General features: G+C 47.1%; 1 protein-coding gene across 2 annotated transcripts in view; it reads left to right on the forward strand.

Moving 5' to 3' along the window:
* The window catches only part of PRKCH (protein kinase C eta), a 156,490-nt gene that overhangs the window by 69,900 nt on the left and 68,869 nt on the right, over positions 1-17,721 (forward strand). For both annotated transcript variants that reach the window (XR_014788084.1, XM_084836590.1), the window contains exons 7-9: positions 1,569-1,696; positions 2,712-2,855; positions 3,822-3,995. Coding sequence is in view for 1 of the 2 variants with exons in the window: in XM_084836590.1 (XP_084692716.1) it covers positions 1,569-1,696; positions 2,712-2,855; positions 3,822-3,995 (446 nt within the window). In the remaining variant the exon portion in view is untranslated. The remainder of the gene's footprint in view (positions 1-1,568; positions 1,697-2,711; positions 2,856-3,821; positions 3,996-17,721) is intronic.

Genomic DNA, 17,721 nt, shown 5'->3' on the forward strand with positions numbered 1-17,721 from the left:
CATTCCCCAGCCAGCATGGCTGGTTGGGAAATGCTGGGAATGGTAGGACTTTTACTGTCTAAACATGCATAAGATTGCGCCCTAAGTGAGTGAGTAAGGGCACAATCCAGTTGGGATAGGTGGCCGCCTCTGAACTCGGAGGCGACCACTTATCAGATGCAGGGCAGGAGCAGCGCAGAGGGGATCTTCTCCTCTGCGCTTCAGCCACCCTGCATTCATGGCTAGACAGTCGATTTTGGCTGGGTAGCCGTGGGAAGGCGGAGCGGGGGGGGGGGGCGGAGGCCAGATGCATCGGAAGCGTCAGAATGGTGCGTTCCCTCACCCCGCCCACAGAAACGCCCCGCTTTTGCTGCTCTGTGCTGCTCTTATGAGCATGCAGTGTGGGGCTGATCTGTGCTGCCTGCAAGGCAGTGCAGGAAGGGGGGAAGGTCGATTCCTGGAACCAATGTATCCTATGGCCATCTAGCCACTGACCAGCGGCCATAGGATTGTGCCCTAAGTACGTAAGTAGATTAGCAGTGTCATTGAACTGGAGCATGTTCAGAAGAGGGCATCCAAGATGATGAGGGTCTAGAAACCAAGTCCTGTGAGGAACAATTGAAAGAGCCCTGAGAAGATTAAGGGGAGACATGATAGCTGTCTTTAAAAATATGGTCGTCTGTCATGCAGACGACGGAGCAAACTTGTTCTCTGTTGGTCCAGAGGAACAGGACTAGAACTAATGGGTGAAAATGGCAAGGGAGCAGATTTCAGCAACACATTAGAAGAACGTCCCAATGATAATGGAACAGACTGCCTCGGGGGGTGGTATGCTCACCTTTGCTCAAGGTATTCAGAGGGCTGGTTGTGCCTGATCTCATCTAATCTCGGAAGCTAAGCAGGATCAGCCCTGGTTAGTATTTGGATGGGAGACCGCCTGGGAATCAGGCTTCCTGCATTGAGCAGGGGGTTGGACTCGATGGTCTTGTAGGCCCCTTCCAACCCTATGATTCTATGGGACACTGGATGGCCATCTGTCAGGGATGCTCAAGTTCCATCCTGGATGGCAGATCCTGCCTTGAGCATGGGGTTGTCTAGACGACCTCCAAGGTACCCTCATGCCATATGATTCTGTAATCCGAAGGGGTGGGGCAAGGATGTCCTAGTATTCCCCCATGAATTTCCATGCTATAATTGACAGATGAGAGGGAAATCTCGTTTTGCTCCTGTGCAGGTGTTGGCTCCTGAGACAGAGAAATGAAAATGTACCAAAAGGTTTTGTTCCCCCTATTGACATGTATTTATTTTATTTCATTTAATTTATTACATTCCTATACCTCCCAATCACCAAAGCACCCTGGGTGGTTTACAGAGATTAAAAATCTTAGAAGTACAGTATTATGCATAATATCAAAACAGTTTAGCCACAGACATAATATACTATGACGTGCTTAAAAACTTTAAGCAGGGGAAGGGCTTTAGGTGATGAATGTAGCGTTCAAATTTGTTCTCCATCAAGCAGTTTACAGAAATTCTGTCCCGGGAATTCCTCTGACCTGGGATTTGATTCTGTCTGCCTGTTTTTACAGTGTGTAAAATGAATGTACATATACGATGTGAAGCCAATGTAGCACCCAACTGTGGGGTGAATGCAGCGGAACTGGCCAAGACATTGGCATGTATGGGGCTACAACCAGGAAATATTTCTCCAAATGGGGTAAGTCTTTTTTTCCTTTTATTTCCTTCTTTTCTCCACATCAGTGAAGAGTATAACTAAATCATTTGTCCGTGCACTGCAGGAGTTAGAACTCAGTACTGTGATGCAGAGAAGCACACTGGTCAGATCTTCAGTCATTAATTTTCTCTCTCTCTCCCTCTCTTTCTAAAGAGCATCCTCACCCTCTAAACCAGGGTTGGGGAACTACTAACCCACAGGGGTTCGCCATCCAGCCTGGCAGCTTCTCCTACTAGCTCTGCTCCCTCTGCCAGAGAGGGAAAAAGCTCTTATCTCCAATCAGCAGCTGATTGGAGATAAGCACCTTCCACTGCTTATCACTGAAAAAGGCTCCCTCTCTCAGGGCTTGGCAGGGGAAAGCATTTATCTGTGGTCAGCTTCTGATCAGAGATAAGAGTTTTTCCCTTTGGTTGGGGCTGGGGAGGAAGATGTTGAGTGATTCTTTCCTGCTGCCTTCTGAGCCATGTCCTGCTTACTTCTGAGTAGTCATGCAGGGGCTTGCCCAGCTTATTTCTGAGTAGACATGATGCTCATGCTTACTTCTTAGTAGAAATGCTATTTGAAAATGGTGTTGAGTGATTCAGGCCTGCTTCCTCCTGACCCTTGTCCTGCTTATTTGAGAGTAGACATGCTGCTCGTGCTTCCTACTGTACCTTGGTAATAATGCAATTGGGGTAGTGGTGAATTTTTCAGCCCTGAGAATGTTTGTCTGTGGCCCCAACCACCACTGGAATGCGGCCACTGAAAGCTTCTCCAAAATGGAATTTTGCCCTAGAGCTGAAAAAGGTTCATCACCCCTGCTCTAAACTATGAAGCCTTGAGTAGCTCTGGCAATGCTAAATTCCTGTGCCAGCTTTCAGTCCAAGACAGAGCAAGTTTCTGGCCCTCGTGACTGAAGAACCACCTCCACCCCAACCCCGGAGATCTGTGGATGTCAGTGTTTCAGACAGAAGCAACTCATGACTGACTTACCTGCCTTTCTCTTTCCCCTTCACAGAAACTGGTCTCAAGGTCAACACTGAGGCGCCAGAAAAAAGACAGCCTGAAGGATGGCAACAGTGTGGCTGAAGTCTCGGCAAGCAGGCTCAAGATTGAGGATTTAATATTCATCCGTGTGCTGGGAAAGGGTAGTTTTGGAAAGGTGAGGGTTCCTGGGGACATTTGAAGCTACTTTGGCATCCAGCCAGCGACGGCACGGTGCGGGACAAGCAAAGACCGGTGGGGTTCCATTGAGGGATGGCGTCACCAGCTTGTGGAGTTGGGCCAAGATGTTTTGTTGCCTGGGATGGAAAATCTACATGCACCCTCCTCTCAGTAATGACCATGGGGTGCAGCCCACTGGGAAGTTCTGGGCACACCCCATCCAAGTGAATGAGCAGCTCCCCTTCATTCCAGCAAGGGCTGTGTGGGAGAACGTCCTGGTGGGATTTGGCCAGGGGTCAGGCCAGGGGTGAGCCCTTGTGGCCCTTCAGATGTTGCTGCATGGCAACTCCCATCATCCCTTACCACTGGGGAGGGCTGATGGGAGTTGCAGTCGAACATGGGTGGCCCATCCCTGAGCTGGGCAGTCCGCCTCTCTAGCTAGCTTAGCGGTAGAGCCCGTGCTTTGCCCTGCATATTATTATTAATTACATTTATATCCTGCCCTTTTTCCTCTTGTGAGAAACCCAAGGCAGCTTACGTGGTCCTCCTCTTTTATCCTCGCAACAACCCTGTGAGGTAGGTTAGGCTGAGAGTCAGGGACTGGCCCAAAGTCTCCCAGCAAGCTTCATGGTCGAGTGGAGACTAGAACCCGGGTCTCCCGAGTCCCAGTCCAGTGCTCTAACCATTACACCACGCTGACTCTCATGGTTCTTGATACAATTTGTGGCCCACAGCTCTGCTTCAGTCCCATCAAAGACCCGTTCAGGAAGCCTTGTGGATGAAGCACTTCCTTTTTTTCTGTCCCAAATCTCCTGTCAGTCCATTTCATTGGATGACCCCCAAGTTCTAGCACAATGAGAAAAAAAATTCTCCGTTCCATGCATAAGTTTATAAACTTCTAACATGTCCTCACCCCATTTCACCTCCCCCCCCCAAAAAAAATCCTGTCCCCTGGCACGTGCAGGTGATGCTGGTGAAAACAAAGGAGACAGGATATCTCTATGCCATCAAAGTGCTGAAGAAAGACGTGATCCTCCAAGATGACGATGTGGAATGCATCCTGACTGAGAAGCGGATCCTGACCCTGGCGAGGAACCATCCATTCCTCACCCAGCTCTTCTGCTGTTTTCAGACCCCTGTAAGTATACATTGCGGCGTCAGCAGCACTATGGACGCAGAGTTCCTTCCTACGTTTGTATATAGATATAGATACACACACACATACATATGTATTTCCCTTTCTTGTAAAACAGCCATTTTAGATAGTAAACACTTCAGCTATTTCTCTTTGTGGACTTCTGGTTGCCAAATCTGTGAAAAAGGAATGTCAAGGCCAGCGCCAGGGGTCAGCGTGGTTGGGCAGCTGCCAGGGCACCAGAAGCTCAGAAGGGCCTGTCTGCTCCAAGGCCCTCCTGACACTGTGGTGCAGACAAATTTCCCTGGCAGACAGCAATGTTTCTGACCTCTCCACTCCACTCCACTCCAGCCCTCCACCATCTGAGCGTACTCCAAATGCAATGCCCATTGTGACATCAGTGTCAGGTTGGCATTGAATCTTGTGTAATCGAATCATAGATAGAATCATAGAATCATAGAATAGTAGGGTTGGAAGGGGCCTACAAGGCCATCGAGTCCAACCCCCTGCTCAATGCAGGAATCCAAGTCAGAGCATCCCTGACAGGTGGCTGTCCAGCCTCGTCTTGAATGCCTCGAGTGTGGGAGAGCCCACCACCTCCCTAGGTAATTGGTTCCATTGTCGTATTGCTCTAACAGTCAGGAAGTTTTTCCTGATATTCAACCGGAATCTGGCTTCCTGTAACTTGAGCCCATTATTCCATGTCCTGCACTCTGGGAGGATCGAGAAGCGATCCTGGCCTTCCTCTCTGTGAGGAAGATAACCAGGGGCCAACACAGAGCGGAGCCAAGCCCACCATGGCAGGCATCCCCAACAGGTTTCTCTGGCAGCTGCCAGCTCTTCTGAATGGGAGGTGAGCTGGCACTCAGTTTCACCTCCATTCAAAAGCACCGCTACTGCCCCCTCAGGAAAGCACCATGGGTCGAGGCCTGCCTGGCTGGTGAGTGACAAGGTGGGCGAGAGCAGACATTTGGTGACAGAGATGGGGCAATTTGGTGACAGAGATGGTGGGAAGAAAAGAAAATGCTGGCGTAACACTTTTCTTCAGGGTCTCTGAAGGGACTCACAGCAAAGGAACAATTAACATATATTTTAATATCTTAATTAAAACAATAATAGTGCACATGTAATAATTTTACATGCATAACCATTTACTTATTACTAAACCAATAAAACAGAGCGCAGCCCTCCCAAAGCTCTGTCTTTTTGCTTGAATCCACAACAAAAATATAAATAAAACTTCTCTCTGAAGCTTGATTTTTTCTGATGGCCGATGAAGAAAAAATAGTCTCTGCTCAGTTCCCTCCAGCTCTGCAGCAATCTTATCGAAAATGGATCAGGATCCAGCAACACAGGGACATTTTAAAACAGACCTGTCTTAAGGTTCAGGGTCTTACAGGGCGGAGAAAACAAGCTTCTTCTGCTCTGCAATTCTGGTAACTGCCTAAAATGGTGGCCACTCCCTATCTCACCCCTTTACTGAGCATGTGCAGGAATACCAGTGGCTTACATTGGTATCACCAGTAGTGCAACCTACTGGAGTTGAAGTCATGACATATCGGCTGAAGAGCAAAGATGAATCCTGCGCATAGAACATGCACACCTATATCTGCATGGGCCATAGAGCCTCAGTGCCTGGATCTGTCCACTTCCATCCTGAGATGTTGGTTGTATCACCACCTCCTGGTAAAGGGTGTCTTCACACGAGACAAATGTCCTTCATAACATCACTTGGTGTAGGGAATTCCATATGCCCTCTGTGCGTACCCACACTTGTGTTGAATATACATTTTGCTGTGTGCAATAATATCATAGGCATTCACTATCGCTTGTGGCATCCTGTGATGTACACACAGCAAAAGAGGCCTGCATGCATTCATCCCATAATATTGTGCACGTACAATGTCCTATGTCCATGTAAGAAATCGCAGTGTCTTGTGGCACCCGAAAGACTATTCTTGCCTAAGCTTTCATGGACACTTGTCCACTTCATCAGAAATATTGTGCATGAAGCAGTCCTCGCTCCCAGATCTTCTGGGCGGGGAGACTTCTGCAAAATGTCTGCCGCTCGGGAGCTGGCCCTGTGAAGGAAACCTGGAGTGTAGAAATAAACCAACTGGCTGACCATGATACCATTTCTAACATTCATTCTAACATTCATTCATTCATTAATTCATTCATTCATTCATTCATTCATTCATATATATACATACATGTACATGTACATGTACATGGATGGCTGTGTTTTCCTGGCTTTACTGAGAGTGACCACTAGGTGGCAGGAGCTACAAGTGAAACAGGCAAGTGCCGTGGGTCACATGGGTCCTTTTTAATCCCAGAAAAGAAAGGTTAACTGAGAAAACTCAGCAGGCAGCTTCTCCTCTGTTGGACGTCTTGCCAAAGAACAGGGTGCTGCGTTCTCCCTGCTTATTTTATATTTCCTCATAAGTCCTTCAGTGAAGCACGTGTACCAGTTTCTCAGGGAGCTATTCAGTTTTTTGGCAGGAAAACGGAGGGGCCAATATGTCCCATCATCCTAGATTTCCCTCATTTCACACCATCTCCAGGTCCACGGTGCCCTTTATTTTTCTCATTCTGTTCTGCCTGCCAGCCAAGCCTAGGAAGCGGAGAAGACTGTTCTTTTATGAGGAGATTTCCTCCAAGCCTCCTTTTAATTTTTGGTTTGGTGTTGTTTGTTTCACATCACACACATCATTTTCTGCTTGACGTAACCAACCGTAGCATTACCAGCAAAAGACTGGAAAAATAACCCATCTGGCTGCTGTTCTTACTTTCAAGCCAATCGCCAGATAAGCGAGGGATAGAGGCATGTCTGTTTTTGCCCCCACAACCTGTTGTTGCTTATTTAATTATGAAATCATTATTTAATCGGTTATCTATTTATTAATTTATTTATATGCAGTATTTTTATCCTGTGCCTCAGTGAAAAGGGGCTACTGGAGCATCTTACAGTCAGTCAGTAAACAAAGCAATCCCTGCTCGCAGGCGAACAGTCTAAAAAGACACGACACACTAGGAAAAATGGATGGAGAGGAAAGAGGAAAAAATTAAGTAGACTGTCAGGAGGGCTAGTTGAAAGGCCTTGCTTCTCCTCTCATTTCCTGGGAGAGTAGGCAGTCCAACTGATTTTCCCTTTGCCCACTGCTGTCTCCCTCATTCCCTTCCCAGAAGGCAGGTAATGCGCTTCCAAAGATCACATTGACACAGATCTCTACTTGTAATTTTAAATCTTTTTTTAGTTAAAAAAATTAGATACACATACAGATACCAGATGATCAAAGAAATATAATTATTTAATTATTTTATATGCAACCCTATAACAAAAACTTCACACAGTAAAATAGGTTAAAAAACAACATGCCAACAAACTCTTATAAAATATCATGCAGTTCCACACTGCTCAGGATAATTAATATTAAGACAAGTGGGAATGGTTGCAAAAACTAATTGACCATCTCATATTTTCCTTTAATAATATATAATATACAGCATTCCTGGTCTCTGTACTAGATTGTTTGCCATTTTAATCCAGCTCTCAAGAGGATGGTTAATTTAGGCTGCAATACTATACCCATTTACCTGGGAGCATGCCCCATTCAGTTAGATGGGACTTACTTCTCTATTATATAATTGTTAAAATTATTTATTTAATTAATTTCTATGCTTCCCAATAGCCAAAGCTCTCTGGGCAGTTTACAAATTTTGATTTTCAAGTACAATCATTCACCCCAACTACAATACCAATTACAGCTCCTCATCTTAACACATATATAAAATATCTCAAGTTGCTAAATCTTCTGGCCTAAGCCTATTCCAATAATTAATGAATGACCTCCAGCTATAACAGAATGTCTGAATGGAATTCATTCTTCCCTCCCTTGACAGCTTATAGCTTGTTATTTTATTCATCACCATAAAGGCCCAAATCTTCTTTTTCCACCATGCATGGGATGGTAAATATGATGTTCGTCAAACTTGCTAGGATAATCCTTGCAGCTATTAACATATAGCTCACCAGCGCCACTGAGCCTCTAGAGATCTGGTCTTTAATATCACCCAGGAGTACAGTGGTTGCTGTTAATTGCCTCTAATACCATTTATTATCTTCTTCCAGTAGACCTTCCAATTAACTAGACCGCAGAGCCACCATATACGGGCAAAAGTGACTTCTCTGTAGACAAGTATAAGATTCTGCTGTTCACCAGCCGTCTTCTTTCGCGTACCCTTGGCAACCATTTTTTTTTAAAAAAAACGTTTCTGAACACAATTTCAAAGACATCCCGAAAAGGAGTCTAGCAATGCATAACAAATTTAAAATCACTTGAACACAGAAGGCCCGAGGCTCAAACCCTCGCATCTCCAGGAAGGACCGGGAAAATCCCTGAAGAGGAACACAGGAAGCTGCCTTATACTGATTCAGACCGTTGGTCCAGCTGGCCCAGTATTGGCAACGCTGACTAGCAACGGCTGTCCAGGGTTTGGCGTGGGATTTTTTTCAGCCCTGCCTGGAGATGCCAAGGATCGGAGACCTTTTGCATCCAAAGCAGGGGCTCTGTCTCGGTATAAGGCACCTTCCTATGTCAACAGGTGCGGCATTTTTATTAACCATTATTATTTTAGCAGTATGCCTTCAGTAAATAGATGGCTTTTGTGGTAGGCTCCATCTCCAGACCTGCCAGGAACTGCTGTGGGCTGCTCCAGGACAAACCACCAAGCCCGCTCTGTCCTAACTCCCCAGGCACTGTTCAGATACCATTGTTACTGCCCCTCCTCTTTCACACACGCATGCTTGAACTCACGTGTGCATGCGTGTCATGCCAAAGCAGGTCTTAAGAGGACCTTTAGCCTGAGGTACGGTGCACCTTATGTGGAACTTTGCTCGGTGCCCTTACTAAATGGGAACTATCTATAAGGGCTGGATGACCCTGATCTCGACTGGTCTCGGAAGCTAAGCAGGGTCAGCCCTGGTTAGTACTTGGATGGGAGACCGCCTGGGAATCAGGCTTCCTGCACTGAGCAGGGGGTTGGACTCGATGGTCTTGTAGGCCCCTTCCAACCCTATGATTCTATGAACCCTATGACTCAGATGGGGAAATTAGCTCAAACACTCATTCCAAGTCCAAAAATATGAACTTTTTATTTTTTGGTACTGCACTCGTGTCCTACTTGTGGGCTTCCCACAGGCAGCGGGTTGGCCGCTGTGGGAACAGAATGCCAGGCTAGTCTTCAGTGTGATCCAACATGCCTCTTCTTATGTTCTTATGGCTGGGGGTGATGGGAGTTGTAGTCCAGCCCATCTGGAGGGTGCCAGGGTGGCGAAGGCTGCTCTTGACTACTACGTTCTAGCCCTGCAGGCACCCCCACTAGAACCTTCTGCCTGTGCTGCCTCCCTAAAGTCTGGGACGTTGGAAGCTGCCTTTGCACCAAGCAAGGCCATCGGTTCCTGCAGCCCAGTATTATCTGCTCCGACTGGCAGTAATGGAACCGCCCCCAACACACACTGGTAGCAAAGTCAGCGCTGATTGAGTCAACCACTTGCACCTTAGCGAATGCAGAAAACCTGGGTAGACGTCCTCATTTGCTGAATGGAACCCGGGAGGACGCCATCTTGTTAAATGGCCACCTTTACACTGTCACAGACTGCTTAGGTCAACCTAGTTGTGTAGGTTAAGCTGGAAGGTGGGGTAGGCTGCCTTGTATTCAAGTAGGTTAGGCCACCCTGTATGCCAAGGGTGGGGAACATGTGACCCTCCAGATGTTGTTGAACTGCAGCTCCCATCATCTCTTGCCCCTGGCTATGCTGGCTGAGGCTGAAGGAAGCTGTAGTTCAACAATATCTCGGTGGCCACACCTTTACCACCCTGTTGCACTAAGCTTTGTGGCTGAGTGAGGATTTGAACACAGCCCGCCCACCCCATCTTATGTCCAGCACTCCATCCACTTCACCACCACACTGGCTCATATTGACATAGGAAAGGGCATCCCTGCATTTTACCTTAATAGGAAATAAGAAGGAGAAAAAGAAAGCCACGACAACCTACCGGCAAAAAGGGCATGGATGTCTTGACATCAGCCAGCCCCCTGTGAGCCACATAAATTTTTCTAATTTCTCCTCTTCGTTTGCTCATTTACAGTAACTATTTTGCTCTGTGGCTTTTGTTTGGTTTGATTCTAATCCAGAATATTGTGCAATGGGATTTTCTCGGCAAGGTCACCATGCTTGCTGGTTCTTTTGACATCATGGCTTCCTGTTGGCTACAGCTTTTATTTGTTAGTTCTTAGTACGGCCAGCCCCTGCAAGAGCACACACTCTCTGCATGTTCTGTGCATGAACACACTCACAATTCCACACAATGGGTAACCCAGGAAGGCTGAATTCTGTTACCTGCATCATTTATTTCTTTATTTAAAGTATTTTTCCTCCCACTCCTCAGCCAAAAAGGCTCCCAGAGCAGCCTATATGCAATCAGTAAAGCTAGACAGTTCATATCCGCAGGCTTACAGTCTAAAAAGACATGACACACAAGGAAAAGGGGATGGGAAGGGAAGAGGAAAAAAATGAAGTAGTCTAAAGGTGCAATCCTATCTATGCATGTTTAGACAGAAAAAAGTCCTACCAGCATTCCTTGGCTGGCATGGCTACCTGGGAAATGCTGGGAGTTGCAGGACTTTTTATCTGTCTAAGCATGCATAGGATTGTACCCTAAATCACACACATCTACAACTCCCAGCAACATTGTATAACAACATTGCATATATTTGTGAATGCTGCCAAATTTACATTATTACTTTTTCAGCTTGTCCATCCTACAAGGTGCTCATGATGGCATATATGCCTCCATCATTGTATCCTCCCAACAGCCCTGTAAGGTAGGTTAGGCTGAGAGAGAGGGAGCAGTTGGCCCGAGGTCACCTAGTGAGATTTGTGGCTGAGTGGGGATTTGAATTTTGATCTCCCCAGTTCTAGTCCAGCTCTCTAACCACTATGCCACTATGCCTATTAGGTTTGTTTTGTTTACTTTTTTGCTTCTGTTACATGTAGAGGAAAAGAGCTATTCAAGCCAAGAAAACGCTGCTCACTCATCACAGGAAGCCATGACACCTAGAAATGTTTTTAAAAAAACATGCTGGGGTTCTTTCAGGATGTGAATGTGCTGGCTGGGGGATGCTGGGAGTTGTAGTCTAACACATCTATAGGGCACTAGGTTGGGAAAGGCTGGCATAGTGGAAAATAAAACGTCAGTGAAGTTTGGTGAGGATTTGTTTCCTCACTTGGGCCTGTAATACACAGGAAAGGACAGATAGACAAAGGGCAGATTCCCAGAGTTCCTTGGTGAAGTAAAACCTGTTGCAATGTACACAGGATTAAGACAGAAGTAATATATGTAAAAAAGAGTGCTGGGTTCTTTGTGATTTTGCAACTGAAATGACAGGCGTGTGTACCAGCGAATGGTATGCTGGGACAGCCATCGGTCTTTCCCCTCTTCCATGCTTCAGATGGGCTGTCTGGTTTATTTTTTTTAAGGGTCCCTCATGAACATGCATGAATTATCCCATTCATCCATTACATTATTTTTAAAAATCGAAAGGTTTTGTATTCTTTAAGTGCAAAATTGCTTCAGGGATTTGGGGGCAGGAAGTTTCTTGATATCAGAGGAGTTAGGCAATCAGTGCTGTGCACAGCGATTGCCCTCTGTACACTTGCGGAATCATCCTCCATTCCCCAAAAGCTCAATTTCTGAATGTAGTTAAGGGCGCAAACCTACGCATGCTTAGACAGAAAAAAAGTCCTACAGCTCCCAGCATCCCCCAGCCAGCCATGGCTGGCTGGGGGAATGCTGGGTGTTGTAGAACTTTTTTCTGTCTTGACATGCATAGGACTGTACCCTAAAAAGACTTCTGCAGTGGCTTCTACTGCTCTAAAATGTTTGTTTGTTTGTTTGTTTATTTATTTATTTCATTTCTATACCGCCCAATAGCCGGAGCTCGCTGGGCGGTTCACAAAAATTAAAACCAAACACACAATAAAACAATTTAAAATATATAGAACATTAAAACCACAATATAACAATACAACCACAATAAAATCTAGCAGCAGTGCAGGAGTTTAAAATACAGATTTAAAACAGCAAAGATAAAAATTTAGAAAACTAAAATGCCTGGGAAAATAAAAAGGTTTTCACCTGGCGCCGAAAGGAATACAATGTAGGTGCCAGGCGAACCTCACTAGGGAGCTCATTCCAGAGCTGGGGTGCCACAGCAGAAAAAGCCCTCCTCCTAGTAGCCACCTGCCTTACTTCCTTTGGCAGGGGCTCATGGAGAAGGGCCGCTAATGATGATCTTAAGGTCTGGGCAGGCACATATGGGAGGAGGCGATCCTTCAGGTAACCTGGCCCCAAGCCGTTAAGGGCTTTAAATGTTAATACCAGCACTATGAATCGGGCCCGGAAATGGACTGGCAGCCAGTGCAGCTGGAAAAGTACTGGCGTAATATGAGCTCGCAGGCCAGTCCCTGTTAACAATCTTGCTGCCCTATTTTGGACCAGCTGAAGTTTCCGGACCGTTTTCAAAGGCAGTCCCATGTATAACGCATTGCAGTAATCCTTATCAGAGCATGGATCACTGAAGCTAGGCTATCTCTGTCCAGATAAGGGCGTAGTTGGTATACCAGCGTAAGCTGATAAAAAGTGCTCCGTGCCACTGAGTTCACCTGTGCCTCAAGTGACAGTTCTGGATCCAAGAGCACCCCCAAACTACGAACGTGATCCTTTAGGGGGAGTGCAACCCCCTCCAGAACAGGTTGAATATCACCTAGCCGGGCAGACGAACCACCCACTAACAGTACCTCCGTCTTGTCTGGATTGAGTTTCAGTTTATTAGCCCTCATCCAGTCCATTACCGTGCCCAGGCACTCATTCAGAACAGCCACTGCCTCACCTGGTTTTGATGTAAAAGAGAGGTAGAGCTGGGTGTCATCTGCATATTGATGGCACCTCAGCCCACACCTCCGGATAACCTCCCCCAGCGGTTTCATGTAGATGTTAAACAGCATGGGGGATAAAATAGAGCCCTGTGGAACCCCATGGCACAATTGCCATGGTACAGAGCAGTAATCCCCCAGCACCACCTTCTGGAATCGGCCATCCAAGTAGGAGCGGAACCACTGTAATGCAGTGCCTCCAACTCCTAACCCAGACAACCTATCCAGAAGGATACCATGGTCGATGGTATCGAAAGCCGCTGAGAGGTCTAGGAGAATCAACAGGGTCGCACTCCCCCTGTCCCTCTCCTGGCAGAGGTCATCCCACAGAGCGACCAAGGCAGTTTCCGTTCCAAAACCAGGCCTGAAGCCCGATTGAAATGGATCTAGATAATCTGTTTCATTCAAGAGTGCCTGGAGCTGTCCTACAACCACCCGCTCAAGCACCTTGCCCAGGAAGGGGATGTTGGCCACTGGCCTATAATTGTTAACATCCTCTGGATCCAGGTTAGGCTTTTTCAGGAGTGGTCTAATTACTGCCTCTTTTAAAGCGGCAGGCACCACTCCCTCTCTCAAGGAGGAATTTACAACCTCCTTGACCCAGCCGGACAACCCCTCCTTGTTTGATTTAATAAGCCATGAAGGGCAAGGATCAAGCACACAAGTGGTCGATCGGACTTGGCCAAGCACCTTGTCCGCATCCTCAGGCCTCAGTAACTGAAACTCATCCAATAAAACTGGACCAGACGGTGCTCTGAACGCCTCTACCAATGGAACTGCATTAATGGTGGTTTCCAATTCATGACGAATCTGAGCGACTTTATCCTCAAAGTGCTGTGCAAACTTGTCACAGCATGCTACCGAGGGTTCCACCGTCTCTCTCCCTGGCCCAGAATGTAACAGGCCGCGAACCACTCGGAAAAGCTCTGCTGGACGACACTGAGAAGATGCAATGCTGGTGGAAAAGAACTGTCTCTTTGCCACCCTCACTGCCACAGAGTAGGCTCGATAGTGGGCTCTTACCTGTGTTCGGTCAGACTCAGCACGAGTTTTCCTCCACCTGCGTTCTAGCCCTCCCCTCTTGCTTCATTGCCCTCAGCTCAGGTGTATACCAAGGAGCTGGCCAGGCTCTGCTCAGAGGGAGAGGGCGCTTGGGCGCGATCGTGTCAACCGCCCGAGTCATCTCTGCATTCCACAGAGTGACCTGGGTTTCAACAGGAGCACCAGCCATACCAGCAGGAAAATCCCCCAGAGCCCTCTAGAATCCATCAGAATCCATTAATCTCCGGGGGCAGACCATTTTAATAGGTCCCCCACCCTTGCAGAGGGGAAAGGCCGCCAGAAGTCTAAACCTCAGCAGGAAGTGATCTGACCATGACAAAGGGACAGATGTTAATTCCTCCACTTTCAGATCACCATCCTCCTGCCCAGTCGAGAAAACCAGATCAAGCGTGTGTCCTTTTATATGCGTTGGGCCAGTAACATGTTGGGACAGCCCCATGGTTGTCATGGCGGCCATGAAGTCCTGAGCCGCCCCGGATACAGCGGCCTCGGCATGAAAGTTGAGATCCCCCAGGACCATCATCCTAGGGGTCCTCAGCACCAAGTCCGAGACCACCTCCGTCAGCTCAGGCAGGGAGTCTGATGGGCAGCGGGTTGGGCGGTACACCAACAGAATCCCTAATCTGTCCCGGGTACCCAACACAAGGTACAAACACTCAAGATCTGCACTCGAATGAGCAGGAAGCCTGGAGAGGGAGATTGAATTCCTATAGACCACGGCAACCCCCCCTCCCCGACCCTCAAGTCGGTGTTGGTGCTGCACCAAGTACCCAGGAGGGCACAGCTGGGAGAAATGTTCCTCTCCACCTGCAAGTTTGACGTTGTTTTAAAAGTTGTGGTACAGATACAGCCTTTTAAAAAGTCACTTCTGTGGAAAGGACCATAATCAGACAGCTGTTGTATGCAAATCCTTGAGATGATATGTAACCTTGAGCCTGCAACGGGAATACTTCCTCCTGTCGATTTCCTCCTGGTGATGTATTTTTGGGCTGGTGGGCCCAAGGGTATAACTTGGCCACATCACGTTTCAGCCAGCAGAATATATCACTCTCTTCACCCCATTTGTTTTTGAGGGGTGGTAGATAAACGAAGACCCATGCTCATCACAAGCCACTTGACCTCCCTCTCCGCGTTCAGGCACCAGCCATGAGATAAGAAGCTCCTGGCTGGCTTCCCTTCTTCGCTTTCCCAAGGGCCTGGCAAGACAATAATAACAGCAGCAGCAGTAGTGTTAGACGGATGGGATGTCCAATAACAAGACTGAATGCAAAAGGGCAACCCATTCTCCAAGGCGCCAATGAAGAAAGTTTTTAAATCAGAGGCGCACAATAAATCGGAGGTCCCAGTCTGGCCACACACCCTTCCTGGCCCCCCCTTGCCCCCCCAACCACCGATCGTTTGATGGTTTCCTGGCCTTTGCACAGTTTGCCCCCGCTCTGCAAGGTTGAAATGCCTCTCTTAAAGCTTAGTTTCTGGCAGTAAGATGTGGTAGTTTAGGTCTTTTTGCTCCCACCCCTTTTGCCTTGGTGCTGAGCCCTTTGCCATCGGCCCCCCACCACTGGATTGCAGCCCTGGAAGCTTCTCCAAAATGGGATTCAGCACTTGGGGTTCTGCACCCGTTCTGAATAAACCCAACCTGTTTCAGAAGAAAGAGCTCCTTCTTCAGGGGCAGTCTTACATATCCAAGTTTTAGGAACAAGCTCAGCTAGATTCCAAAGGTAATGGCTGTTTCTCTGACGAGGTAAGAGAGGCAGCCGCTACCCTTGGAATCTGGCTGAGCTTGTTCCTAAAATTTGGACAGGCAAGATCGCCCCTGAAGAAGGAGCTTTTTGTTCCAAGCTGCGTTGGGTTTATTAAAAACTTTCTTCATTGGCACCTTGGAGGCCACATTCTCTTTTTGCATCCAGTCTGGTTTTGGTGCCCCCAGTGGAGGCTGGTGGCTCCGATGTCAGTGGGGTGTGTGTGAATCCACTCTGGGTTTCAGTCAGAACTCTAAAGGAGCTGTCCAAGCTCTTTGCACACTGCTTCGCGCCTTGGATAACTCCTTTAGAGTTCTGACTGGTTCTCACTGAAACCTGGGGTGGATTCACTGTCCCACTGACATTGGAGCCACCAGCCTCCACTGGGCGCCCCCATTCTGGGTTTTGTTTGTGTCTGAGAACAGGATAATCTGCCATCTGAGAATGGGGGACATTCAAATGAGACCTTGCCTGTGGGCTATGCTAGGGGCAGGCAAGAGGTGGATCAAGTTCTGCTGGTATCTCTGAGTGGTTTGCAGTAGATCTCCAAGGGTCTCTGACTCCCCCTACTCTAACAATCGCAAGTAAAGTAGGTCCTTAAAAAATACCTGCCCTGGCTAGCCTTGCACTAACCATTCATCTCTTAGCCTTAGTGTTCATCTCCTGTAAAATATGAATATATATTGGCTGCCATTTCTCTCTCTATATATTGGTTGCCAGCAGCTCTTGTGGCCCCTTGGAGAATTTTGTGTTCAAATTTGTGATCTATAATATCTCAAATATAGATTTGTATTTGTATATACAGTGTATATACACTGTAGGTCAGGCTCTTCCTAGCTGGGGGAGTCTGGGAGTTGTATTCCAACACATCTCGAGAGCATCAGGTTGGGGAAGGCTGCAGTAGTTATCTGGCTGCACTGCAGTTCTCACCAGTGCTATTTATTAATGTATTTAATTTCTTAATTGCCCATCTGGCTGGTCACTCAGCCACTCTGGGCGATGTACAACAGTACAAACAGTTTAAAACAGTAAAATTACACATTAAAACATCGTATTTCTAAAAATACCCTAACCCACCCCAAATGCCTGCCTGAACAACCAAGTTTTCAGTGTGTGGCAGAAGCTCATTAAAGCTCAACTTCTTCATAAACGATCTGGAATTAGGAGTGAGCAGTGAAGTGGCCAAGTTTGCCGATGACACCACATTATTTAGGGTGGTGAAAACAAAAAGGGATTGTGAAGAGCTCCAAAAGGATCTCTCCAAACTGGGAGAACGGGCATCTCAATGGCAAATGTGGCTCAATGTCAGCAAGTGTACAGTGATGCATGTTGGGGCAAAAAATCCCAACTTCAAGTAGAGCCCGATGGGATCTGAGCTAACAGTGACTGACCAGGAAAGAGATCTTGGGGTTGTGGTGGACAGCTCGATGAAAATGTCAACCCAGTGTGCAGCTGCTGTAAAAAAGGCAAAGTCCATGTTAAGCATAATTAGAAAATTGAGAGTAAAACTGCTGATATCATACTGCTCTTATATACATCTGTGGTGCCAGCAAAATTAGAATACTGTGTACACCACAGCTAAAAATGGATATTGTAGAGCTGGGAAAAAGTGCAGAAAAGGGCAACTAAAATGATTAAGGGGCTGGAGCAATTCCCCTGTGAGGAAAGGTTACAACAGCTGGGATTGTTTAGCTTGGAAAAAAAGCGAGCAAGGAGAGACATGATAGAGGTGTATAAAATTATGCATGGTGTGGAGAATGTGGATAGGGAGACATTTTTCTCCCTCTCTCATACTAGAACCCAGGGTCATCTCATGAAGCTGATTGGTGGGAGATTCAGGACAGATAAAATAAAGGACTTCACACAGTTAAACTATGGAATTCATTACCACAAGATGTAGTGATGGCCACCAATCTGGATGGCTTTA

Source organism: Heloderma suspectum, chromosome 1 (assembly GCF_057233095.1).
Source record: "Heloderma suspectum isolate Gila_16-S chromosome 1, 16-S_ref, whole genome shotgun sequence".
Lineage (NCBI taxonomy): Eukaryota > Metazoa > Chordata > Lepidosauria > Squamata > Helodermatidae > Heloderma > Heloderma suspectum.